Below are 27622 nucleotides of genomic sequence, written 5' to 3' on the forward strand. Positions count from 1 at the left end.
GTGTCATATGGCAGAAATCCAATAATTAAAGGTCAGAGATTCTCTGAATCACTAACTTCTAGCAGAATGAGATGAACATGTGAGTTCAGTTTACTCAGCAGAGAGACATAGGGAGTCATCCCTTCCTTGTTTTTTTTATTTAGGCTTACAGCAAGTTCCAGTCTTGGTAAAAAAAGGAGAAGAATTATGTTATTTTTGATATACCACACTTCTGCCATTGTGCATTACCAGATAAAGTGATTCTGAATCAGTATAAAGGAGAATTGACTGGTTCTTTCAGTCAATTTCTATTCATGTATATTACATTATACACCATTAACCCAGATCGCAGAAATGGGGTCTGTTGAGCCATTAATAAGTATTATTTCATCCCCCAACGTCAAATACGTTGATGAACAAACATCACGTGTTTACACTAGAGTCAAGTCAGCTATATGTGTGACTGGTTAGTGCGTCTGCTTGCTCAACAGCAGGCTATTGGACTTGACCTTTTCAGGAGGATGTAACGCTGGAGTGTGTGTGGGGAATGGGAATTGCACGTGTGTGTGTGTGTGCATGTGTGCATGTGTGTGAGTTGTGTGTCTATGTGTGTGAGTACAGGTTACCCATCAAGATAATGGCTTACCTTAGATGGGTCACCGGGTCTCTCTATAATGACTCGATGACTAAAACGACCTCGTCCTCAAGGTTAGAGAGTACCTGGGTATTGAAGCAAAGTAGCACAATCAATGGTCCCATGTTGTTCCAGAATGCCTTGAAGGTTGTCATAAATGACTCCCATCACCCCAATCACCAAGAAGTCTCTTTATGGAGTTGTAAGGATTAAGGGCATGACTTTAATCTCCTCAGCCTCTCCCCTTCTCTGGCCATCAGATTTGCCCTTGACGTTGTTGGTACGCAACATTCATTACGCTTTTGGAAGGTGCTACAGTTCGATGTCCCAAACTATGTAATTAGTACTCTGGTTAGGGTAGAATTAGTTTAAAAAAGTCGTTAGTGAAGCGAAGTGAAATTAGACAGACACGTGGCTAAGATCCATTAAACCAAATAAAGACGGAACATAGTGCCATTGGCTACCTCAGGAAGCCCTTTGAGGCACTAACCAGCAGTGGGCTGAAGGCTCTGTTTCATATTTCTGAGCGCTGGGCTCTTGTAAAAAAAGAAAGCGGGATCAGGGACCCCACTCCAGGAAAAAACATGCCACATCGCTGTTAAAACAAGCCTGTAATCGTCCCCTTTAAGTAACCGCAAAAGTGCCTTGGTTTACAATGAGGACATCTCTAAGTTGGGTAGAAGTGTTGTGGTACAGTATCTCTGCCGCTTTTTGCTTTACTTTATCTTTTTGGTAGCAGACTGTCCCTTTCAACAGGGTGCTGTATTTACGTCAATGATTTGCAGCTTGATTCAATGCTGATGTTAAGTTCATGTTCGGTACCTTGGCAACAAAGGTCTTTAACAACATGTTTGAACTGGACCTCTGCAAACTGACTCTAATGGAGTGGGCTCAAGCAAAGTTAATAAAAAATAATGCCATGGTGAAACATTGACTGGCACTAGGCTAGACAGCTTTTTGTCTGATGTGTCGATGCCAGCCAGTGCCAGGTGAGCTGTGACAATCACTGACAGGCACCACTCCAGCCATCACACTAGGATGCGAGCTCTGAAATTGGGCGAGCAGCTGCTTTGGGATCCAAAGTTCCGCCACGTTTGTTCCAAGTGAGAACACGGGCTTATGTCTTACACTTTATTATATGAATAGTATCACAGTTTTGAGGGAGTTTGAGCTGCTGTACAGCCCAGGGCTCTGTGCTGAGTGGATCCTTACTACATGTGATCTCAAGGGCCTAGTGGTACAGTAGGGTTGACAGCAAACCCCTTCCCACATCACCACAGTTCCTCTAATCTCACTGGCCTAACTCTTGGTTAATTTCCCTCTCCCCAGGGAGTCCTGTATCTTCACTGTGCACATTCTTGAAAGCAGCAGCATTTCCCGTTTCATGCTTTAAACCCCCTCCCCACTGTGAACGAACTTGGACAGCGTCATGGGCATTTTGCTGCAAACCAACCTGGTCTCAGAGCATTTCGTATGATTCTGTACATACATCTGAGACACTCCATTTAGTATGATATGTTACGTTTTGTTACATAAGACATATGTTTACCTAAGGCAAAAACAAAAGGAAGGTGGCTGGTCGGGGTGGCTGGTCGGGGTGGATGGTTAGGCATATAACGGGAATATCTAGCTACTCAAAGGTTGCAAGTTCAAAAATTATCACAGATAACTTGAGCATTTTAGCTAATTAGAAGCATTTTGCTACTTTTTAGCTACTTTTCAACTACTTAGCATGTTAGCGAACCCTTCCCCTAACCCTTCCCATAACCGTTAACCCTAGTTTAACTCTTTAACCTAACTCCTAAACTTAACCCTAACCCTATCTATCATGGCTCCTCAGATCCTCAAAAGGTTCTACAGCTGCACCATTGAGAGCATCCTGACTGGTTGCATCACCGCCTGGTATGGCAACTGCTCGGCCTCAGCAGCAGGATGAAGAGGCACTACAGAGGGTAGTGCGAACGGCCCAGCACATCACTGGGGCCATGATTCCAGCCATCCAGGACCTCTATACCAGGTGGTGTCAGAGGAGGCCCTAAAMATTTTCAAAGACTCCAGCCACCCTAGTCATAAAATGTTCTCTCTGCTACCGTACGGCAAGCGGTACCGGAGCGCCAAGTCTAGGTCCAAGAGGCTTCTAAACAGCTTCTACCCCAAGCCATAAGACTCCTGAACATCTAATCAATTGGCTACCCAGACTATTTGCATTGCCTTCCCACCCCACCTCACCCTCTTTACACCACTGCTACTTTCTGTTGTTGTCATCCCATGCATAGTCACTTCAATAACTCTACCTACATGTACATACTACCTCAACTAACCGGTGCCCCCTCACATTGACTCTGAACTGGTACCCTCCTGTATATAGTCTCGTTATTGTTGTTTTACTGCTGCTCTTTAATCTCTTATTCTTGTCCATATTTTTTTACACTGCATTGTTGGTTGGGGGCTCCTAAGTAAGCATTTCACTGTAAAGTCTACACCTGTTGTATACGGAGCATGTGACTAATAAAATTTGATTTGATTTGAACCCCTAGCCTAGCTAATGTTAGTGAGCTAAATAACATTAGCCACCTAGCTAGAATTGTTAACATATCATACAGTTATTATTCATAGCATATAATACGAATTGTAATTCATAACATATCATACGAAATATGCGATGGACATCCACAAATTAATACATACTATACGAAACTTAGAATATCATAAGCGTTTCACTGTTGTATTCGGCGCATGTGACTAATACAATTTGATTTGATAAATGGAGTCTCGGATTTACATACAAAATAATACAAAATGCTCTGAGACCCGGTTGTATAAGCGCCTGCTCCTTTAACCTGTTAATAAAATGAGGGGGGATAGATCAGGCAAAGATACTGGTTAGCTACGTGAATAACGCCTCTGTCGTTTTCACAACAGGGGGTTTTCCATTAGTGGATGACAGCAGTGCTGCTCTGCTTGTCCTTTTCCACTGACGCAGATTCCCCCTGGTGTGTTTCACAGTCCAAATGGCATATCACTGCGTTGGTAACACCCTGCCAGTGCAGTGCTGGGGTCCTGGGTATGTTCGCTGTCGGTGCGTTTCTCAGTTCACTGGGGAGCTGAGGAAAGCTGGCCAGGGGCCATCACTTCACACTGAGACCATGTGTCTCTGAGGTCTGTAGCCTCCTATCCTCTACATCCCCCCCGTCTCTTCATCCTGCTGCTACGTCAGTATGGACGGGAATAGAATCCGCCAGGTCCTCCTAGTTCAGGGATCAGTGGAAAGTCAATGATGATCTAAAGTCGTTGTTTCCCCTTTCGTAATCACTGAAGTGTTAAAATAATTGACGAATCATGAAGATGTGTACGACGTTTCCAAGTGGAGGCAATCACAAAACTTGTGCACAAGAAATATCCACATGTGTATAACGCGAAAGTAATTTAGGTCCGCCCAATTCAACACAATTCGATACATGTCAGCTGATGTCCCCACACAAACAACTAAGCCCTCGTCCCATACGAAAGCACCTTTGCCTCTTTTACACGTACGCGTCTGTGTATTTCAGTGCTCGGCAGTATCTTCCCAAATGTCAGCAGGTGTGAACGAAAGGAGGGGCGAAGCAGAAGTGTGCTCCCACGGATGCTTTGTCTACAACTCAAACTCGGCAATACCGTTCACAGTGCGTTGGGTGCCTTAACTCAGTGAGGCTTGAACAAGTAGGCAGAGCAATGGGTTTACCCTCTTCTTACCGTTGGTGTTCCCGGACTGAAAATAACCTCAAGTCATTCAATCTAAACTTGTCCGCACACTAAACCAGGCCTGGGGGTCTTCACTGAGTTTGAATAGGAGGTTTAGGACTATCCAAACAAAGTGTTACCGAAGCTTATGTGCAGACACTAAACCTCTTAAAAGTGGTTTCCTTGGCCGAGCTACCCAAACAATCCGCATGCATTGAATGCACTGATACTGTACAGCAAAGCATTGCATGATCAAAGAAGAGCGTATGCACTCAGGAGTGACACTGATGTGCATTGTTTTTTTAACTGTACAATGCATTCAGGCAGGGAAGCTATTTTGATTAATCTCCGTAATCTGATAATCCTTCAAATTGTATTATCGATTTTGTAATCAGTCCTGAAGAGCAGATTAGAGAGGATATAAAAGGAGGATATAGAAAATAACTCAGTTTCAAGGATGTAAAAAGAAAAACGCACCTTTTGACTTTCGATTTTATGCCAGAAGACATTGAAGGCCTATAATCTATCGAAACGAGGCATGTGAATGAGAAAGTACTCCTTTCGGGGACATTTCTTCTGCCGTTACAGTACGTACAATGTATGACTCACACAGCTACCATTCTCCTGTGAGAGGTCTATACCCGTGAAGTAGCTAGAGGGGCTTTAGAGCCCCCCCCCCCAAAAAAAAATGTGTGTATGAAATATTAAAAAGGACAGCTTTATCACAGCCAGATCAAATGAAAAGATAAAACAGGCCGTGAGTGGAGAAGGAGTAATGAAGTCTCAGGGTGTGTGTGTGTGTGTGTGTGTGTGTGTGTGTGTGTGTGTGTGTGTGTGTGTGTGTGTGTGTGTGTGTGTGTGTGTGTAACGGTCGTCTTGTGGTGAGAGATTGGACCAAGGCGCAGCGTTGTGATAGGACATAGTAATTTATTTAACAAAACCAGACGAAGACGAAAAACTCTTGAATTGATACAAAACAACAAACGACGTAGACTGACCTGAACATAAGAACTTACATAAAACCGAAGAACGCATGAAACAGGAACAGACTACAACAAACGAACGAAAACACGAAACAGCCGTGTGGTGCATACAGACACAGACACAGGAAACACCCACCCACAACAACAAACAATGTGAAACCACCTACCTTAATATGGTTCTCAATCAGAGGAGATGAAAACCACCTGCCTCTAATTGAGAACCATATCAGGTCACCCATTAACCAACATAGAAACACATAACATAGAATGCCCACCCACACTCACGCCCTGACCGACTAACACATACAAAAACAACAGAAAACAGGTCAGGAACGTGACAGTGTGTGTGTCCATCCCAGACATCTGTTCCTGCTAGCTGTTTCATTTCAGTTTAGGAAGTAAACAGTAGACCAGCGCTGGCCGGGCCTGTCTGCTACGTTACTTTGGCTATTCTCTACATACATGCAGTACGACCAATCCCAAAAGCTTTATGACACACCACTCTCCATATTAGCTGAGATGGTAAGAGGTTAATGAACAGGGCACTGATGTTGAAGATGTAACTATTTTAACCAGACCAAACCAGACCAAAAAAATCTTCCTCTGTTGTCTCAACTCAAATGAGACTTCTTGATTGGAGCAATTGAAGCAGTGAGACAGTATCTTGCTGAAATTAAATCGGACCAGATTAATCCAGGATAATCTCTTCTAAACAATCTCTTACACTATATGTTTAATCTCAGAGTCCAGATAATCTGTGTTGGTGTGGCCTTTGAGAGAACACAGACATGCGTGGGTTTTGGCTGACTGACATGTTGGGTTGTTAGTGACATGCTGTTTGTCACGTATCACTGCTTTCACCACCGCACAGCGCCTTCACTGGTCAACACCTTCCCAAACAGACATCATTTCAGCATCTAGTTTTGGTTTACATTTGGTTGAGTTGTCAACTAACATGAACTCAATGTGAAATAAAAAATTTAAAAAATCACCATGTCATTGTCATTGGATTGAGGTAAAACAATTCCCTTACGTTGATGACTTTTTTCAAATCCAATCACTTCTCCACGTTGATTCAACGTCATCACATTGTTTGGTTGAAATTACGTGGAAACAACGTTGACTCAACCAGTTTTTGCCCAGCGGGTTGAGCCCTGGGAGTCCAGAATGAAACAGTCTCTCTCCTCTCACAAAACAAGATTGCGGTTGTGTGAACATGGGTTTGAGTCTCAGAGTGGATTTGTCCATGTGTGTGTGTGTGTTCGTTCATGCGTGCCTGCCTGTGTGTGTGAATGTATTTGAATAATACACGACACTCCAGCAGGACACACTTCACTAATATGCTGGACAGAACCGAACAAGGCTACATTACACCTAGGTCAAACCAGCGCTGCATTACATTCACCACCTCATTCATCCAACCTTGTCATGAGTCAGAAAATCAATTTAGACAGAGATGGGTCATGCCAGAGCATGCACTGCAGGGTTGAGGGCCGGGCTGGTGTTACACATAATGACATACACACACACACACACACACCCCCCCCACGGTGAGTGACAAGTATCGAGCACAAGAACGTGGGATCCTGTCTACTGAGCCATAAAATAACATGAATCTTGGCAGGATTATTATAGAGTATTACGATCTATGTTATAATGGTATTTTCTTCTCGGTTTCATACTGTTACTGTTTCGTGTTGTATTGGATTGAGTATGAAACACTTAGCCGTAACCAAGGCTACGGGTTCGTGTGGGTGTGACATCAGAACGCAGGATGTGTTGATATGATGGAGGAACGTGAAGGAACGTAGCAGGCGGGTGTCGTGCTGTTATCTGTTTCTGTTATATGATGTGTTGACATGATGGAGGAATGATAGGAGGACGAGACAGTGTCACTCACCTCAGCCTCATAAAGAGGATGAAGGCCACCAGCAGGGCTGCCAGAGAGATACAATGTCCCATGTAGTTTATGATCACGGCTATGTGGTAGTGCAGCTTGCTCTTTTTCTGCAGAAAGGAGGGAAAAAAAGCCAGAAAATACAGTAATATGCAAACAATAGTATGGACACACAAATCTATACTTGGCAGTGTACATCATTGTCAAAGTTAAACGATAGCTAATTACTTCATGAGGGATATTGTGCACTTTCGTAATGCCTACTGTTAAAAACAGTGCAAAACGTATCATCTATGAATCGTATTATGGCAATTGCTTGGCATCCGACTATAAGGCGCTACAGAGGGTARCGCGTATGTCCCGAGTACATCATGGGGCAGAGCTTCCTGCCATCCAGGACCTCTATGCCAGGCGGTGTCAGATGAAGGCCCTAAAAATGTTATAAGAGTCCAGCCACCCAAGTCATAAACTGTTCTTTCTGCTACCGCACAGCAAGTGGTTCCGGAGCGCCAAGTCTGGGACCAAAAGGCTCCTGAGCAGCTTTTACCCSCAAGCCATAAGACAGCTAAACAGTTAATCAAATGGCTACCCGGACTATTTGCATTGATCTCCTTCTTTTTGTACAGACTCTCTTGCACTGGCTCTGTGCACCCTCACTGGACTCTACCCACACACATACTGCACTGACATTCCAACACACACACACGTACTCACACATGGACACACTTTCACACTCTTCACATATAATACGCTGCTGCTACTCTGTTATCTATCCCGATTGTCTAGTCACTTTTACTCCTACCTACATGTACATATAACCTAAAATACCTCAACTAGCTCGTACCCCTGCACGTAACCCTAACTCGGTACCTGTACTCCTTGTATATAGCCTCGTTATAATTATTCAAGTTAATATTTCCTTTTTGCTATTTAGCAAATGTTTATTATTTTATATATCTGCTTTGGGAAAGGGTTCGTAAGTAAGCTTTTCACGGTAACCTGTTGTACTCGGCGCATTTGATAAATACAATTATATTTGATTACGTGGTCTTTACATATGTCAATAGTTCATGCATTACAGCCTTCGCTCATGAGGTCATCATGTACAGCAGACTTTGCAAAGGATCTATAAAAATTTCATCTCTAAAAACAGATACTTTTTCTAAACTCTTGACACATCAACACACACCTACATCACACAATTAGCCAAATAGTTAATTTTCTGCTCAGAACCACATTTTGTTCATTAAATACCAACTCTACATTTCAAAATGCAAAGAAACGTTCTCTACATACACTAACTCTATCAAAACACGACAAACCCGACTCATTGTCTAATCATTCTGTCTTAACACTAGCACATGTTTTCTATCCAAGAGGAACATACAGTTGAAGTCGGAAGTTTTTCAAAAAAAAAGTCAAAAAATTTGTTTACAGACAGTTATTTCACGCTATCACAATTCCAGTGGTCAGAAGTTTACATACACTAAGTTGACTGTGCCTTTAAACAGCTTGGAAAATTCAGAAAATATGTCATGGCTTTTAGAAGCTTCTGATAGGCTAATTGACATCATTTGAGTCAATTGAGGTGTACCTGTGGATGCATTTCAAGCCTACCTTCAAACTCAGTGCCTCTTTGCTTGACAACATGGAAATCAAAAGAAATCAGCCAAGACCTCAGAAAACAATTGTAGACCTCCACAACTCTGGTTCACCCTTGGGACTAATTTCCGTACGAACAATAGTACACAACTATAAACACCATGTGACCACGCAGCCACCATACGGCTCAGGAAGGAGATGCGTTCTGTCTCCTAGAGATGAACGTACTTTGGTGTGAAAAGTGCATATCTGTCACGTTCGTCATAAGGAGTAGATCAAGATGCAGCGTGTATTTTCCATCCTTTATTATGGAATAGAAAACTTCAAAGAACAAACAAAAACGTGAAGCTATAATAATGCTCACAGGCAACTAAACATAGACAAGATCCCACAAAGCACAATGGGAAAATGGCTACCTAAATTATCCCCAATCAGAGACAATGATCAACAGCTGCCTCTGATTGGGAACCATACTAGGCCAACATAGAAATATAATTCACCTAGATAACCTACCCTTAAATCACACCCCGACCTAACAACATAGAGAATAACAGCTCTCTATGGTCAGGGCGTGAAAAATCAATCCCAGAACAACAGCAAAGGATCTTGTGAAATGCTGAGGAAACAGGTACAAAAGTATCTATCCACAGTAAAACGAGTCCTATATCGACATTACCTGAAGGTCGGTCAGCAAGGAAGAAGACCACTGCTCCAAAACCACCATTAAAAGCCAGACAACGTTTGCAACTGCACATGGGACAAAGATCATACTTTTGGAGAAATGTCCTCTGGTCTGATCAAACAAAAATAGAACTTGGCCATAATGACCATCATTATGTTTGGAGGAAAAAGGGGGAGTCTTGCAAGCTGAAGAACACCCATCCCAACCGTGAAGCACGGGGGTGGCAGCATCATGTTGTGGGGGTGATTTGCTGCAGGAGGGACTGGTGCACTTCACAAAATAGATGGCATCATGAGGCAGGAAAATTATGTAGATGTCTTGAGATGTTGCTTCAATATATCAGTCAGGAAGTTGAAGCTTGGTCGCAAATGGGTCTTCCAAATGGATAATGACCAGAAGCATACTTCACAAGAAGCTTGTGGAAAGCTACCCAAAACGTTTAACCCAAGTTAAAAAATGTGAAGGCAATGCTACCAAATACTAATTGAGTGTATGTCAACTTCTTACCCACTGGGAATGTGATGAAAGAAATGAAAGATGAAATAAATAATTCTCTCTACTATTATTCTGACATTTCACATTTTTCAAATAAAGTGGTGATCCTAACTGACCTAAAACAGGKAATTTTTACTAGGATTAAATGTCAGGAATTGTGAAAAACTGTGTTTAAATGTATTTGGCTAAGGTGTATATAAACTTCTGACTTCAACTGTATAGTCAATCATAGCACAATGACTTTTAAAATACTAACATTTGATGGCATTACAAAAACTGCATTACTTAAAAAATTTCAGTTCTACCTGCATACAATATGAAATATATATATTTTTATAATTCACTTTCCTTTTACTGGAAACCACTCTACATTTTTTGGTTGAGTGTCGAATGTGTGCAGTTTTGGCAACATACTGTCTAAAAGTGAATGAGTCATCTTTACTTTATAGAATGTACAGTAGCAAAAAATAGTAAGTGACAGAATTGCTGCAGTAAAAGCTTTATTAGCAACATGAAATTGCTGCCAGTAATCAACAAAAAATCCAACATACATGGTCTTTGGTTCCAAACGTGTAAAAAAAAAAGGCACAGAAGGGGAAAAAACAAAAATTCACAGTTCTGTTTTAATCTTTATGATCTTCAGCATTTGGCCACATGTTCTCGTCCACGTCACATCTTATGTCATCTCTCGCTATGCACCTTGGATAGATACGCTTGGCATACTTTATCCACCCCTGGCAGTCTTCAGCTGAGATGTCTCTGCAGCCGGCATCCACTGCATCCAGGAGGGACATTTGGTCATGTGGCCGATGATCATACACTTTATACCTCCAGGCAAAAAAAAATACCTCAATGGGGTTGAGGAGAGGCGAGTAGGGGGGGAGGAAAAGAGAAACCATTCTTGGATGGGCTGGAAACCAGTTTGTGATTGCATGTGAATGGTGGAATGCTACATTGTCCCAGGCAATCACAAATGTCCTCATGTTTCCTCCCACCTGTTCCCTTTCTGCTTCTGGCACCAGTTGTTGGTGGATGTCATCTAAAAACAAAAGAAGGCGCTCAGTGTTGTAGGATCCAATCTGGCATTTCTGCAGGACCAAACCAACACCCGAGATTGCAGCACACATTGTGATATTTGCTCCTCTCTGACCCGGCACATCAACGGTGGCCCTTTTCCCGATTACGTTTCTTCCCCGCCGACGTGTTTTTGCCAGGATAAACTCTGCCTCGTCAACATAAATGATTTCATGTGGGGTCTGATTAGCCTCCAACTCTATGACTCTCTGGGAAAAAAACACAGTGTGTCCTACTGTATGTACTGTAACCCATGTTTACATGTAGAGTAGGATAGTGTAAAACTCACTATAGAACAAGACATTGGATAGACACCATACCTGGACGTGCCGGAGTTCCTTGACCTTTCAAAAGGAACTGTGTACAACTCTGAGTTTGGTCATAGTCCGAGCAATGGTAGTCAGGCTGATGCTTTCCACATTGTGAATTACCAGGTTGTCCTCTACAATTGTGATATGAATTTCTCTCAATTTTATTGCATTGTCAGCAACGAACAATACTTCAATGGCATGCTTTCGGTCTCCACTGAGGAGCTTTCCTCCCTCCCCAGAGGGAGGAAGACGTCCTTTAGAGCAACAAAAATACAACATATATCTTTGCATTGAGACTGGTGGCCTACAGTTACAGTGAGACATAGCAACAGTAATGATAGAAGAAGCCCTTGTGAAATGCATTACCTGTTGGTTTGTTGAAAATTCCGGATAATGGAAGCCACGGTTGACCGTCTGAGATTAGGCTGGACTCTTTCACCAGCCTCTCTCAGTGATAGACCATGTGATAAACCATGGTCTATGATGGTGGCTCTTATTTCGTCAGTGACAACAGATCTTGCTCTCCTTTGAACACCACCACACATTCTTACTACTCTCCCCCTACCTCTCCTTCTTCATTGTCCTGGTCCAACTATTCCTCTGCCTGGTCCAGCTACTCCTCTGCCTGGTCCAGCTACTCCTCTGCCTGGTCGCTATTCCTCTGCCTGGTCCAGCTATATTCCTCTCCCTTGTCCAGACATCGTTTTTTCTCTCTCTGCTCCTCTGTGTTGTTCTGTCTCCACATTGGTCAAAATCAATCCAAAGATTCCACTTTTTACTGTGTATGTCCATGTAATTGAAAGAACTTCAACACCTGGCTATGTCTCCATTGCGATAAGAATCAGCTGTTGTTGGTCTATTTTACAACTTCAAGTAAATCAGCTATTTCTCAATGTTTCAATATCTGTTCATTCAAAAATGCTATCATCTGTTTCAATATAGTTTTGAGCTGCTGTTGTTGCAGAAGTAGAGGCTTTCGCTATATTTAAGGTTTAAATTAGGTTTTCATTTCTGGCACGCTGTGTGCAAGCATTTGTGAATAAGACAAGAAAGATCCATAATTTGGTATTGGGTAAGCTTGTATGTAAAGAAAATGTAGGCATTTTAGAAACGTGTTAATTGACTACATATTCTGTGAAAACAACATGAATTGTGTTAATGGTATGGTACGCAACAGACGGATGTTGTGCTAATTGTGTTTAGAGTTTTGAAAATGTGACTACAGCTTGGACAAAACGATATTAGCGATTGTAAAAAACTGTAATATTTCTGTCTGTCTGTATGTATTATGTACTGTTAGAACAGTCTGGTATTGAATAGATAGASTCAAAGTGCAGAGGTTTGAGTTGACACTGGATTATATGACTTCCCATCATTATCTGTGAAAAAGACCCCTGTATAACTCAACCAGATGGCATTTTATAAGGGACAAGACGATCACTGTTGTCATTAATATCAACGTGCAATGAGTGATATCAAATATCACATATTGGTCATTTAGTCAATTTCATTCACATCAAACAGGGAAATGATATGTCACTGGTACTTTAAATCACATCTTTACTTTACACCATTTAAACGTTCACATTCTCGTACAGTTAACACCTCTGGGGCAACTGTCTATCTCCTTCTCTACAAACAACAGCCCCTCATCTCTTTTCTTTTTAGAGATGACTCTGTCACGCCCTGACCATAGAGATCCTTTTATTCTCTATGTTGGTTAGGTCGGGGTGTGACTAGGGTGGGTTATCTAGGTTATAATTTGTCTGTTGGCCTGGTATGGTTCCCAATCAGAGGCAGCTGTTTATCGTTGTCTGTGATTGGGGATCATATTTAGGCAGCCTTTTCCAATGGGTTTTTGTGGGATCTTTTTTGTGTGTAGTTGCCTGTGAGCACTGCATTTGACGTCACGTTTAGTTTTTTTCTGTATTGTTTTAGTGAGTTTCTTTAATTAAACATGTGGAACTCTACGCACGCTGCGCCTTGGTCCGTTAATTCTACAAACGATCGTGACAGACTCTTTGCATACTTCCTCCCTGTCTTCTTTCTGGAATTTAGCTCTGCCCCACAGTGTTGTTTCCCTCCATATTCTATCCACCACACTATTGTAATTTTGGAGAACTGGATAGGTGGGGGGTGGCGGTGGGGACTAAGATCTACTAACAGACAAAGAAACAAGAACAAACTCCCCCCAGAGACAAATGTGAATCTTGATCCATCCAGATCATCCTGATGCGATTATCTCCTCGGTAATCCCCCAATCTAATCTGTCACTTAGATGGATTACCAACAGGCAGCCACTGGCAGATTACAAACGTACGCCTTGATGAGTCATGAGAATTTTAAAAACTTTTTAAACTGGAAGCACCCCATTCCCCTACCAACACACACACACACACACACACACACACACAAGCACTCACTCACTCACTCACACCCCCACATACACACACACACATTTGCATACGCAAATGCACACTTATCCTAGCAGCTGTTTCATGCAGGGCTATCTTGATCTTGCAGGTGGGGGAGTCTGTTTTACCTCAGGCTACAACACTGCCAAGGGTCTCCTAGAGATTCTTAATCTACACTCTATCCTGTCTGCTATCTCTGTCTGTGTCTCTGTCTCTTTCTGTGCTATAGCTGGGGGGAACTAGCTTTGTCATTCAAAAAACGAACCAACGACTCCCTTGTATTCTGCATAAAACAGAACTCTGGGATCTAAGGAAGACAAAATGATTTAACTTTTATAGCGCTATTCATTACATAAAGAATCTCAAAGCGCTTTATAGCAACAACAAAAAAGAAAAGCAATTAAATAAATGAGACAGAAGGTCAGAGAGGGTGGAAAGTTCACGGCTTGAATGTCTCATCGGAGGGAAGTGGTCACGGGGGAAAGCAAGCAACGGTGGTCTTCTGGAAATGGTCTCTAACATGGTGATAGTACTCAACCCTGAGGCCATCCTTTCTCTTTCCTGGCTGAAGCAGTAACAGCATTCAGAGCAGCCCCCAAACAAACACAGTGAGAGCAAGCTGTAACTCATCCCTATTACCAACCCATAGTGAAAAACAACTCCAGGTTCATAAAGGATCACTTTACATAGGGTCTGCACACTATTGAGTAACACCATATCTAATGCTCCGACTGGCAACAGTTTCTGAGAAATATTCATATTCTTGCTGGGTCTGAGGAAACAGATGTCATCGAGGGATCCAGAGTGCTTCTGTGGACATCCTTCCTGGCCCCTATCTCTTTAATTAGGCAATTGGGACAGACCGGATAGTCCTAGCATACGATGTGTGTCACAGGCTTTGTATCTATCTATCTATCTATCTATCTATCTATCTATCTATCTATCTATCTATCTATCTATCTATCTATCTATCTATCTATCTATCTATCTATCTATACTCATCAGCAGGACATGCATGTGTACTGTGTATGTGCCGGTGTTTAAGGACAGGCTGTTTTTGTATTTGTTCAAGAGTTAATATGTTTATTAAAACATCGGAGGCTGTGAGCCTTGTGTTGTGTGTCTGACCTCCCTGAAACCTGATGAGAACAAGGCTCATATGTTTTGTCACGTAACGCTGGTCCGCGGAGGGGGAGGATAGGTGGAGGCTTGTTGATGGCTGTGCCCAGCCGCCTCCCCCTCTTAGAGGCCAGGATTCCCGCTGGCCAAATCTGTCACCAATTTCCTCCTGCCCTCTTAAAGGAGGCCAGTGAAAGCTCTCCGAGCCAATAAAATAGGACAGTGAGAATGGAGGAGCAGCATKCCATGCAGAGCCAAACAGAGGGAGCAGGCTGCATTGCCAGCCTATGAACAGTAGGGATGGCTGGGCCCTCATCTCATTTCTCCTGACTCCCCTGCATCTCCTTCTGCTGCAGTGCTGGTTTAGATMAACTATTATTTTAGTTTGATGTTTATATGAATGACTCCTGACGATGACTAAGATCTGTGATTATAGAAAACATGTGTGCCATTGGTACACAATGGCATGTGTTAAGACTTGAGTCAGAGATTTGAGCTGGTACATTCAGTTGGTATTTAGCCATTTGGTAAAATTACTTTTGGCTTTGTACTTTGGAACACAGCGAGCATCTCACTTGTCGAGCTGAGATTTTACTGATACATTTGAAATCTGCAAGAGGAGATTCCAGCACCTTGAAACTGTAAATGGACATACAGTAGTGATTAGTAAAAGTGGGTGAGAGAGGAAAAAAAGCAGGTTGAAAGGGGTTCCCACTAAAACACATCCATGCAGTTTCCCTTTATTTCTAGCGGGGCAGGCTAACAATCCGCAGTATGTGCAAAACATGATCCTCTCCCCACCTTTTAATGTTTTAGTTCTAAGACAGTGCTCTGATACAGAGGTAGCAGTTATACTCACAGTTTCATTCGCTCTGTGCYCAACTGTCTTCYCCACTACACTTTGTGAAAAATGTTAAATTCATCCTATCAGCTGTTTCTAGCAGGGCTATCTTGATCTCGCAGGTGGGGGAGTCTCTTTTACCTCATGCTGCAACTGCTTAATCTACACTCTCCTGTCTGCTATCTGTGCCTCTCTCTCTGTGCTGTGCTCTAACTGGGGGTAAATAGCTTTGTCATTCACAAAAGAACCAACGAGTACCTTGTATTCTGTATAAAACAGGAACTCTGGGATGTAGGGCAGACATTGGGATGCATTTTTTTACTCGGAAATGAGTCCCTCATTGCTCATTTGTCTGCCTCAGCATAACGAGACATGGTGATAGTACTATGTCCTGAGGCATCTCTTTCTCTTTCCTGGCAGAGYAGCAGCATCCCCCTAACRCACGGCGTAGGCAAGATGTAATTCGACAAGATAACTTGCCTGAGCCAGTTGTTGTCCCCCATGAGGAAATAAGAGGGGGACTATGGATCTGTCTCCGTATGTTCGTCACAGTCGACACCACTGGTGAATGAGGCGTCTTTCCACGGAGATGGAGATCCGACATTTACAAAATTACACTAATTGGCCCAAGGGTTCCGCTATACTAATCAACTGAAAACTTTGAACAAGCATATCTCTAGTCCCGTTTGACCTACATTCATGAAATGTTTTACATATATGCAGCCCTCGATGAAAAACGTGTTTGCCCATTAACAATTTATTTGGATTTTGATGTGTGCTTGGGGTTATTGTCTTGCTGGAAGATCCACTTGCGGCCAACTTTAAGCCTCCTGGCAGAGGCGACAAGATTTTTTGGCTAAAATATCCTGGTACTGGGTGAAGTTCATGATGCCATTGACCTTATCAAGGGCCTGAGGACTAGTGGAAGCAAAATAGCCCCATAACATCAAAGATYCACCACCATATTTTACAGTAGATATGGGGTTCTCTTCTGCTCATGCGTTCTCATTTGGACACCAAACCCACCACTGGTGTACGTGGCCAAAGAGCTCTATGTTCATGTCATCCAACAAAATGCAAACACCGTGAGATTGCTAAACAGCATTAGCACTTGGGTTGGGAACCAGAAAAGAACCCCATACCTACTTTAACATCTTTATCAAGGGTGTTAATAATTTTGGACCCCACTGTATATGTATCTCCTCATGAGAAACAAGCATCCTATAAGGACCTATAAGCTCTGCCCATCAAATTTTCCACAATTTAGACTTGTTGTCCCCCATGACTGTGGGGGGAATATACACCGTTCAAAAGTTTGGGATCACTAGGAAATGTCCATGTTTTTGAAARAAAATCACATTTTTTGCTCATCAAATTGATCAGAACTATAGTTTAGACTTTGTTAATGTTGTAAATGACTATTTTAGCTGGAAACGGCTGATTTGTAATGGAATATCTACATAGGCGTACAGGGGCCCATTATCAGCAACCATAAATCCTGTGTTCCAATGGCACGTTGTGTTAGMTAATCCAAGTWTATCATTTTAAAAGGCTAATTGATCATTAGWAAATAATTTTGCAATTATGTTAGCACAGCTGAAAACTGRCCTTTAGACTAGTTGAGTATCTGGAGCATCAGCATTTGTGGGTTCGATTACAGGCTCAAAATGGCCAGAAACAAWGCATTTTCTTCTGAAACTTGTCAGTCTATTCTTCTTCTGAGAAATGAAGGCTATACCATGCGAGAAATTGCCAAGAAACTGAAGATCTCGTACAATGCTGTGTACTACTCCCTTCACAGAACAGCACACACTTGCTCTAACCAGAAAATAAAGAGGAATGGAGGCCCCAGTACGCAACTGAGCAAGAGKACAAGTACATTAGAGGGTCTGGTTTGAGAAACAGACGCCTCACAAGTCCTCAACTGGCAGCTTCATTAAATAGTACCCGCAAAACACCAGTCTCAACATCAACAGTGAAGAGGCGACTCCGGGATGCTGGCCTTCTAAGCAGAGTTGCAAAGAAAAAGCCATATCTCAGACTGGCCAATAAAAATAAAAGATTAAGATGGGCAAAAGAACACAGACACTGGACAGAGGAACTCTGCCTAGAAGGTCAGCATCCTGGAGTCGCCTCTTCACTGTTGACGYTGAGACTGGGTGTTTTGCCCCCGGTGATGCGTTGTGCAGACCTCACTACCCTCTGGACAGCCTTACGGTTGTGGGCAGAGCAATTGCCGTACCAGGCGGTGATACAGCCCGACAGGATGCTCTCGATTGTATCTGTAAAASTTTGTGAGTGTTTTCGGTGACAAGCCAAATTTCTTCAGCCTCCTGAGGTTGAAGAGGCGCTGTTGCGTTGTCTGTGTGGGTGGACCATTTCAGTTTGTCCGTGATGTGTACGGCGAGGAACTTAAAACTTTCCATCTTCTCCACTACTGTCCCATCGATGTGGATAGGGGGGTGCTCCCTCTGCTGTTTCCTGAAGTCCACGATCATCTTCTTTGTTTTGTTGACGTTGAGTGTGAGGTTGTTTTCCTGACACCACACTCCGAGGGCCCTCACCTCCTCGCTGTAGGCCGTCTCGTCGTYRTTGCAAACTTGATGATTGAGTTCGAGGCGTGCATGGCCACGCAGTCATGGGTGAACAGGGAGTACAGGAGAGGGCTGAGAACGCACCCTTGTGGGGCCCCAGTGTTGAGGATCAGCGGTGTGGAGATGTTGTTTCCTACCCTCATCACCTGGGGGCGGCCCATCAGAAAGTCCAGAACCCAGTTGCACAGGGCGGAGTCGAGACCCAGGGTCTCGAGCTTAATGACGATTTTGGAGGGTACTATGGTGTTAAATGCTGAGCTGTAATCGATGAACAGCATTCTTACATAGGTATTCTTCTTGTCCAGATGGGTTAGGGCAGTGTATTGCGATTGTGATGTCTGTGGACCTATTGGGGTGGTAAGCAAATTGGAGTTGGTCTAGGGTGTCAGGTAGGGTGGATGTGATATGATCCTTGACTAGTCTCTCAAAGCACTTCATGATGACGGAAGTGAGTGCTACGGGGCGATAGTCGTTTAGCTCAGTTACCTTCGCTTTCTTGGGAACAGGAACAACTAGTCTAAAGAAGGCCAGTTTTACTGCTTCTTTAATCAGAACAACAGTTTTCAGCTGTGCTAACATAATTGCAAAAGGGTTTTCTAGCCATTTAAAATKATAAACTTGGATTAGCTAACACAATGTGCCATTGGAACACAGGAGTGGTGGTTGCTAATAATGGGCTTCTGTATGCTTATGTAGATATTCCATTTTAAAAAATCAGCCGTTTCCAGCTACAATAGTCATTTACAACATTAACAATGTCTACACTGTATTTCTGATCATTTTGATGTTATTTTAATGGACAAAAAAATGACATTTCTAAGTGACCCCAAACTTTTGAACGGTAGTGTATATGTTTTTATAAAATGCTGCAAATCTTCCTTCCTATATGATTTGATGACATTACATAACTGCCCAGTCTTTTTTCACAAAACTTTGCACAACGGTGTCTTAAATGTGGATATGGCRTGCTTGGCCCCAGAATTGTTACTTGCAGCTATATTATTTGATAACTGATATTCAGATTTAGACCAAAGAAGTTTAACACCATTTTGCAACAGCTCTGATGACATATCTTCCTGTGAAATAAGCACATTTCCCCACATGCCACTAAGGTTTTTCTCTTTGCTTTTCTCCTGTAACGCATCTCCCCATCAAGCAGTGGGGTCCATTCTCTGACATCCCGTCCATTGTGCGCTATCAAGTTTTGATTTCCATCGAGGGAAAAAATACCTCATTGTTTTAATTCTCTCTCTTATTAATTCACGCAACATAAGTTGGAATAATTGTCACTAATTGCCCCAAGGGGGGGCACTGCATCATTTATGGATGACATGTTTACTGTTGCCTTGTTTCTTTGTGCACTTGCTTTCACAGTTGAGCGATTTTTTTAAAAACTTTCTTTTGTCTTTGGCCCATCTACCGAAGCCTAGAGGGCCAAATTTTCAACCCGAGTTCACATATACAACACGTGAAAAGCATTGGGCCAGTAAGCATTTTATTTCATGTCAAGTCTGTGGACCTGAGTGACAAACAGCCCTCTTTAGAGGCCATGATTGACCTGGGAAAATAGTCTCTATGGCTATTTCTATAACCCCTGCCTCTGGGGCTCTGCTGACAACGACCTTTTCCTACCTTAACAAAGTGCCTTTTCTTGTTTAAGAGTACATGTGCCACAGTGGAATGGGATGGGGACATGTGCCTGCACTGGTGTTGTTTTAGTACAGCAGAACAGATGAACTGTATGAAGCAAATAAACACAGTACAGTTGTGTGTGATAAAAAAGTTTGTTTGCTGTGTTTGTTTGCAGTCATCTATTGGTCGTTTAAACCGGGGTAGTCAAGTCTTTAGGACATGRCTTCATTCTTAACCACATATGCCACTGGACTGGAATGAAGAACATTTCACAGTCATTTCCCTTTTCTATTACAAATRCATGCAGCAAATGACCAGATACACTACATACATCATGGTAATCACATGAAAAGCAAAGGCTATATGACCTCTGGTTCTGCCAAGTTCTTTTAAAACAAAAGTAACCTTAACATGACTCCTAACCCATGAGCTCTCTCCTGCGGGGGCCCTAGCCCAGGGAAAGGAAACTTAAAAGCGGTGAACTAGCTATGTATTCCAGGGTCAAAGCTCATCATATCTGTTCCTTCACTGTTTTAGTCTGTAAAGTCGTAGGAGTGCAGCATTCACTCGGCTGCCTACAAGAGAGGAAATAACCCCAAAACATCCAGCCTGGGCAGGAGGAGACTTACCACAGAGAAAATGAGAACATAAACCAACAGCTGGACATGATTTTAATGAAATCAGCACTCTAGCGACAGCAATTCCTCCTTAAACAACCATTACCAACTGAGCAACCACGATATAAACTATGGTGAATCATAAGCCAAATGCTCTCAAGGGTTGCTGGGATTTCAAGGAATGCAGGTTTGTGATTGGACCAAGAAGATTATAGCCAGTTTGTCAGCTATAAGCTTTGCGGACCGGAAGATGCCCTAGAAAGCATTTACTCAGCCCCCTCCTGCTGTGCTGGTATACGGAACAAATAGTGAGATCAAATTGAACGTTTTGTAACCACACTGAAGTGGTTAACTCATCTTGTCAGTAGCCCACTGTGCTGTAAGTGGGTTAAAATGTTATACAGGTGGAAAGGGCAAATTATCATTTACAACACGATCCAGCTATAAACATAGTCAAAGACCTTCCCGGGGAAAAAAAATACCTTGCTTTTGTACTCTCCTGCTCTGAGATGAGGCTAGATTTTTCTTTGCTCCTCTCTGCTTTCTGTCTTTCCCTAAAGGTGATATTGAATGCTGATGCTAGCAACACTGGCAGCAGACGGCTTTTCTTTCTTCTCAACAAAACCTAGTCATATACGTTTGGTCTACCACTATTTATGCAACCGGTGTTAAAACCCAACACTTAAAAGTGTTCAAATTCAACAGTTACTGCATACCTCGTAAAATGTGTGAATTGCTGGCATAAACAGCTCCAACAAAAGAACCACTGTAGTCAGATATAGTGAATGCCAAAAAAGAGTAATATAGTTAACCTTTTCCCTACTTGATTTAAAAAAAAGATTGGTAAGCAAAAGCTACACCCTAAAGGATTGCACACTTTCTGAATATCAGTAAAGGTCACTAGAACTACTTTTAATTAAGTGCATTGGGACCTTTGTGTCTGCAAGGTGACACTGTTTTAATACAGTAGCACTGCTTTGCCACCGTCCTCAGTCTTTGAATAATCCTGCCATTGATTCCCATACTGTTTTTAATTTTCCCTATACCACAAGGTTTGATTTTGTTAATGCGCAGCACCAACCTTCCCGATGCTTGGATCTGGATGAGTCAAACCACAAAGCAGTGGGCGTCTGAGGCGACAGGGTGCTCCCCTGTGTGAGTGGACATATTCATTTGCATGTGTATGTCCATCAGGAAACAGATGGTGGGGAGAAGAGAGCATGCAGTGTGCAGCCGTCTGCCCAGTGGCAAGGGGGTCCTCAACAACCTTAGATGACTCACGTGTTCGCCTGTTCACAATACTGCTAGCTAGCAGCTGTCTGCTTGCCAATGGCAATCACAATCAATCTATGTGATTGGTTTTGGGAAGGGAGATCATTTGTTTATTATATGACTCATAGTCCTGTAAGTGATGCATATACTATAGCGGTCAGTTTTTTCAGGGAATGGAAAGGAAGGCAAAAAGGTCACAGGTCAAATGTGGGGTTAAAAAGTATTTCAGAGAAAAATGTCAATGTACAGCAAGAGTTATTATAAGGGAATCTAATTTACCTGTTTACAATCAGTTTTAGAGGCATTGGAATAGCTTGATGTGAGAAAATTCACAGAAAATGTGTTTTTAATTCACATTGTACAGTAGTTGTAACAAGTGCTCGGAAGACCAAGCATAAAGTACTACCTCACACTAACGTCCCTTCCCTCCATTACACTCCATAATGATCTGGTCGATGTAAACAACCACTTATGCCTTGTTAAATACAAGCTACAAATAAGATAACAAGCCTATACATCATTCAAGCTCTCTCCCACTCTCTTATCCTCCCAAAACAACCCATGATACATATTTTAGCTGGCAGAAGGCATGTATGGCCCATAGTAGGCCCGCTTACTTGCCAGTCAGTAAAGGCTAGAATCAGTGTGTGTCCTACTGGCACCCCAGGACCCACAACAATAACAGGACTCCATTAACGTGTGATGGAGGGTAGAGAGAAAGGGACTAAGCATTCTATCCCATAAAAAGTGCTCCATTTGAATGTGCCTGACTCAATAGAGCTACATGAGGTGCTTGTTGGAGATGGAAGAAAAGTGGTTCGGTAAAAGCCATGTTGTCTTGAGGACTGAAATATAAAGGTATGACTCTGTATGACTGGTAGATTCTGCTGTGAATGACAAAGCTGAGCTGGGCCCTGTCCGAACGATTTCGACGGAGTACAGTTGCTTCAAGTAGGCATTAACTTGTGAAGGCTTAGTCATCCAGGATCAACAGGATGCTCATGGACAATGAAAAGCAAACTGAAGAGATGAAGCGTGCAACACCCACTCTATAACACACATCATCAGTCCTGGAATTTTAAAGAGAATGTGTGCTGGGAGAGCACATGGTGGTGCTGTTGTGATTTCGGTTGTACCGCAGAATGTTTCTATTGGCAGGAGGTAGCCTCAAGATTAGAGAAGAGGGTCAGTAACCTGAGGCTAGCCATTCGCTTTAAATACCAGAGCCGACGGAAAAAAATCTGATGAACGTGAGGGTTACTTGCATCAGTATTGGAGGTGCTACAGACGTTGTAACCTTGAGCAAGGTACTTACAGTAGAATCTTTCTTTTTTACAATGAAATCTATATTTTTTTAATGAAAATGATATGTTATGGGAAGGGTTCAGACACTTTTTTTTGTCATTTCACTTGTTTATGAGAAACCCAAACAGTAAATCAATTCCTCATCCTCGTTGTGTAGTACAGGGGCCCTGAAAAAACATGAACAAACGCTCCAAAAACATCCAAATATGTCCTTTTAGAAAAGTTAAATCTCTGTATAGTGATGCAGATGTTTAGATGTTGTACACCTGAAATTGTGTCATTCTGAACATTATCCGCAACGTTATATTCCCTTTTGTGCAACTCGAGCTGTTTAGCTTATCCAGCTGTTCCATTCTCTGTGTAGCTTGCTACTACACATAGAATGGCAAAATCAAAGAAACACCAACATAAGGTGTCTTAATAGGGCAGTAGGCCACCAAGAGCCGCCAGAACAGCTTCAATACGCCTTGGYATAGATTCTACAAGACTCTGGAAATTCCTGTGTTTATAGCTGCTTTCAATACACTTTGTATCCCGAATTTACTCAAGTGTTTCCTTTATTTTGGCAGTTACTTGTAGAATGGATGGAGGGGAATCTTTTGAGTCGCAGTAAAAGGGAGTATAACATTGCGGATAAAGTTCGGAATGAGACAATTTCACAACATCTAATGACCTGCATCACTATAATGAGAGCTGTTTTTGGAGCCTTTGTTCATGATTTGCTGTTTGAGGTAATTTTCTCAAAAACACGGCTTCCAGTTGAGCAATGTAGAAAGAAGTCGCACGATGTCTCGTCTCCGACAATTTTTGTAAATAATCCGCAATTTTGCCTAAATTCATACTTCTCATGACCTCAAAAACATTTTAATTACCCAGTAATAAAGTGTATCTAAGTTAGCATGAGCAAACCAGTAACACGCTTTGGAAAATCAACGGAAAAAACTTCACATTCCACCAAATCAACTTCAGCTTCATCACAATTCCAGTGGGTCAGAAGTTTACATACACTAATTTGACTGTGCCTTGAAACAGCTTGGAAAATTCCAGAAAAGGATGTCATGGATTTAGAAGCTTCTGGTAGGCTAATTGACATCAAATGAGTCAATTGGAGGTGTACCTGTGGATATATTTCAAGGCCTACCTTCAAACTCAGTGCCTCTTTGCTTGAAATCATGGGAAATTCAAAAGAAATCATCCAAGACCTCAGAAAAATAATTGTAGACCTCCACAAGTCTGGTTCATCCTTGGAAGTAATTTCCAAATGCCTGAAGGTACCACGTTCATCTGTGCAAACAACATTACACAAGTATAAACACCATGGGACCATGCAGCCGTCATACCGCTCAGGAAGGAGACGCGTTCTGTCTCCTAGAGATGAACGTACTTTGTTGCAAAAAGTGCAAATCAATCCCAGAACAACAGCAAAGGACCATGTGAAGGTGCTGGAGGAAACAGGTTTCAAAAGTATCTATATTCACAGTAAAACGAGTACTATATCGACGTAACCTGAAAGGCTGCTCAGCAAGGAAATAGCCACTGCTCCAAAACCACCATAAACAAACAGACTACGGTTTGCAACTGCACATGGGGATTAAGATCATACTTTTTGGAGAAATGTCCTCTGGTCTGATGAAACAAAAATGGAACTGTTTGGCTGTAATGACCATCGTTATGTTTGGAGGAAAAAGGGGGAGGCTTGCAAGCTGAAGAACACCATCCCAACTGTGAAGCATGGGAGTGGCAGCATCATGTTGTGGGGGAGCTTTGCTGCAGGAGGGACTGGTGCACTTCACAAAGTAGATGATATCATGAGGACAGAAAATGATGTGGATATATTGAAGCAACATCTCAAGACAAGTTTCTCAAAACAATTACATTTACATAAAAAATTGAGATGTGGTTGTAAAAATCAAAACTTCCTCTTTAACTAACTCCCACAATTCTTTAGGGATGCTGCTCTGTGTCTGACCCTGTGCTGCCTCCAGACTGTCATGTGTGTGTTTGAGGGATACTGAGAATTTCTCTACAAATAGATAGTAAAGATATTTTCAGCAGTGCTTGTATCCTTAGAAGAAGAATGGAAGAATAKATATTTTACTATCCATTACAGAGAAAGGCTCAGTATTCTCAGAGTTAAACAGTTACCTTTCCATACAACAATAACCATGCTACATACAGTACATACCTCATTGAGAATCTCTTGACACTGGGTGTAGTTGCCTTTCACGGCCCAGGACCCATTGGAAAGGCATTCTCTGTACACATTGTCTGTGGAAATAAAGGATTGAAAACCATGTAAGGAAAGTTAGCAAACATGCACCATTTCTCCTTTCATACAAGCGTCTAAAATGAACCGAAACCTTGAAAACTCAGATTCTGCAAAAACCACGCAGGGTGGCTGTAATTTATGCAGCTTAGAGTGCTGATAGCCCCAGATAGAGGACACATGATCCAGTCTTGACAATGTTGCACGCCAAACCCATTTCTAAATAAGTATTTGAACTCTTGACAGTGCTGCCGCTTTTTATGCTCTAAATAATACAAAAATACAACAAAGTGAAGCAAAGAAACCCCCCAAAGCTAATAGGTGTCTTTGTTTGATGTCAGGTGCACATGCTACATGCACACAGTGGAGGTAATGTGACTCAAGAAGTAAGCAAGAGACAAACAGAGAAGCAAAGCCACAGACTTCTAAAAGACTCTCCGCTGTGTTCCCAAGGTTGCGACAGAGTAAGCGACAGAGTGTCGGAGACAGCAGAAGTCAGACCAAAAGCAGTCAGGCCTAGAGAGCTGCCCTGCGGTACACCACACTTTACATGTTTGACATTAGAGAAGCTTCCATTAAGCTAACCTAAAATAAAGACTGTCAGCTAACGCTCCACTAGCACATAATGAACCATCATAATATTACCTGACAAACTGCAAGAAATTACGCATCATGTCATTACCCCAAGACAGGTCTAATTGGTTGTTCTTAAGTTGATTGACATAGAGTAGGTGGCATGCCATGCTCTCATTATGTTACATCATATGAATCCTACAGACAAAATACAAAACATATCAAACGTAAGCACGACCTAAGGCCATAAGATTTTGTATACTTSCTGCTATGCTCTCAACATGAGGATCTGTACAAACACGAAGTAATGGGATTGAAAAAAAAACATTTTGATAAGACTTGGTGAATCATTACAAAAAGTATGGAAAATAAGAATGAAATCCAAAACTACAATTAAAGGAGAGACGTGTGATGACATGATATTTCAGTAATGACACTCTTGATGTGGTATACACATTCCCMAAAAAATGAATAAATATTTGACAATATCAGAATTTTTCAAAAGACAATTGTTTTTGTTGTTGCAGGGGTTCGGTATTACAGTAGATAGGTACAACCGTGTTTGTCTACATGTACAGATACACAGTATACTGTTTGAGATCAATGTTTGCGGTTAGAAAACATTGTTGGTAAGTCATTGACATTCCGTTCATATCATATTCTCTCCTTGGCATTGTTGATTGATTTATCGACCATTATGTGTAATCTTTATTTAAAACTAGGCAAGGCAGTAGGCTGCATTGATTGACCTGTTCTGATCAGTGGGAGTCGGGGTGTAATACAAACACTAATGAACACACTCTCATGCATTTATTGATCATTGACATCAACATTTTAACTTGCATAGTCTGTATCACTAAATACTAATACCCGTTGGACAAACCTATGCTTCTGTCCTACAGCTTATCTTCATTATGTAATTAAGAATACACACAGTTCAATCTTTGAACTGGGTTGGAGGTTGGGTTGTACTGAACATATGGCATGCTATGGATATGACATACAGTACATACTGTATGTGATAGAGAATGAGACGGTACAAACGCACACAAACAAAAACACACACACACACACACACACACTGCAGAAAGCAAGGGATGGATGGTCTTCTGAAACAAACCGCTGACAATACATTTCTGCCAAACTGCTCTGGCCCTCCATGTGAATGATATCACTCTCCTACTTGAGTCGCCCCTATTGTGGGGCTCTGCTGTAGGGGGATTTGGGGAAGGCCTCAAATCAATACCTTTAAGACTGAGTAGCTATTATCAGTGTGATTCAATCATTCCCACTGCAGCTGAGAGCCGCTGGCCCTGCACTGAGCAAGGACCTCTTCCTCACTCTACACTGAACGTTGAGCTATAGTACACTTTCTCAGAAGGTGTAAGAATGCCATACTGCTGTCCATGGAAATAAGCTTTCTTGGAAAGATTGAGGCAAGGACATTGCACTTAAGAGGAGAAGATTAATTAGTCACGGATGAAAATATCCACAAAAACGATACTGTTTTCATCTTTTTGACTTTGAAAATCAATCACAGTGACCTTTTTCTAAGCTGCCCATCCCAAGGGTTTCTCTTCCTTTTAGCTTTGTTTGAAGATGAGGTCGC

The 27622-nt window shown here is 42.1% G+C and overlaps 1 protein-coding gene across 1 annotated transcript in view; it reads right to left on the reverse strand.

Moving 5' to 3' along the window:
- Window positions 1-27622, reverse strand: part of crhr1 (corticotropin releasing hormone receptor 1) — a 159221-nt gene that overhangs the window by 41098 nt on the left and 90501 nt on the right. The window contains exons 5-6 of the mRNA XM_024013493.2: window positions 25360-25442; window positions 7220-7326 (exon numbers count right to left, since the gene is read on the reverse strand). Coding sequence (XP_023869261.1) covers window positions 7220-7326; window positions 25360-25442 — 190 coding nt within the window. The remainder of the gene's footprint in view (window positions 1-7219; window positions 7327-25359; window positions 25443-27622) is intronic.

Source organism: Salvelinus sp. IW2-2015, linkage group LG20 (assembly GCF_002910315.2).
Source record: "Salvelinus sp. IW2-2015 linkage group LG20, ASM291031v2, whole genome shotgun sequence".
Taxonomy (NCBI): Eukaryota; Metazoa; Chordata; class Actinopteri; order Salmoniformes; family Salmonidae; genus Salvelinus; species Salvelinus sp. IW2-2015.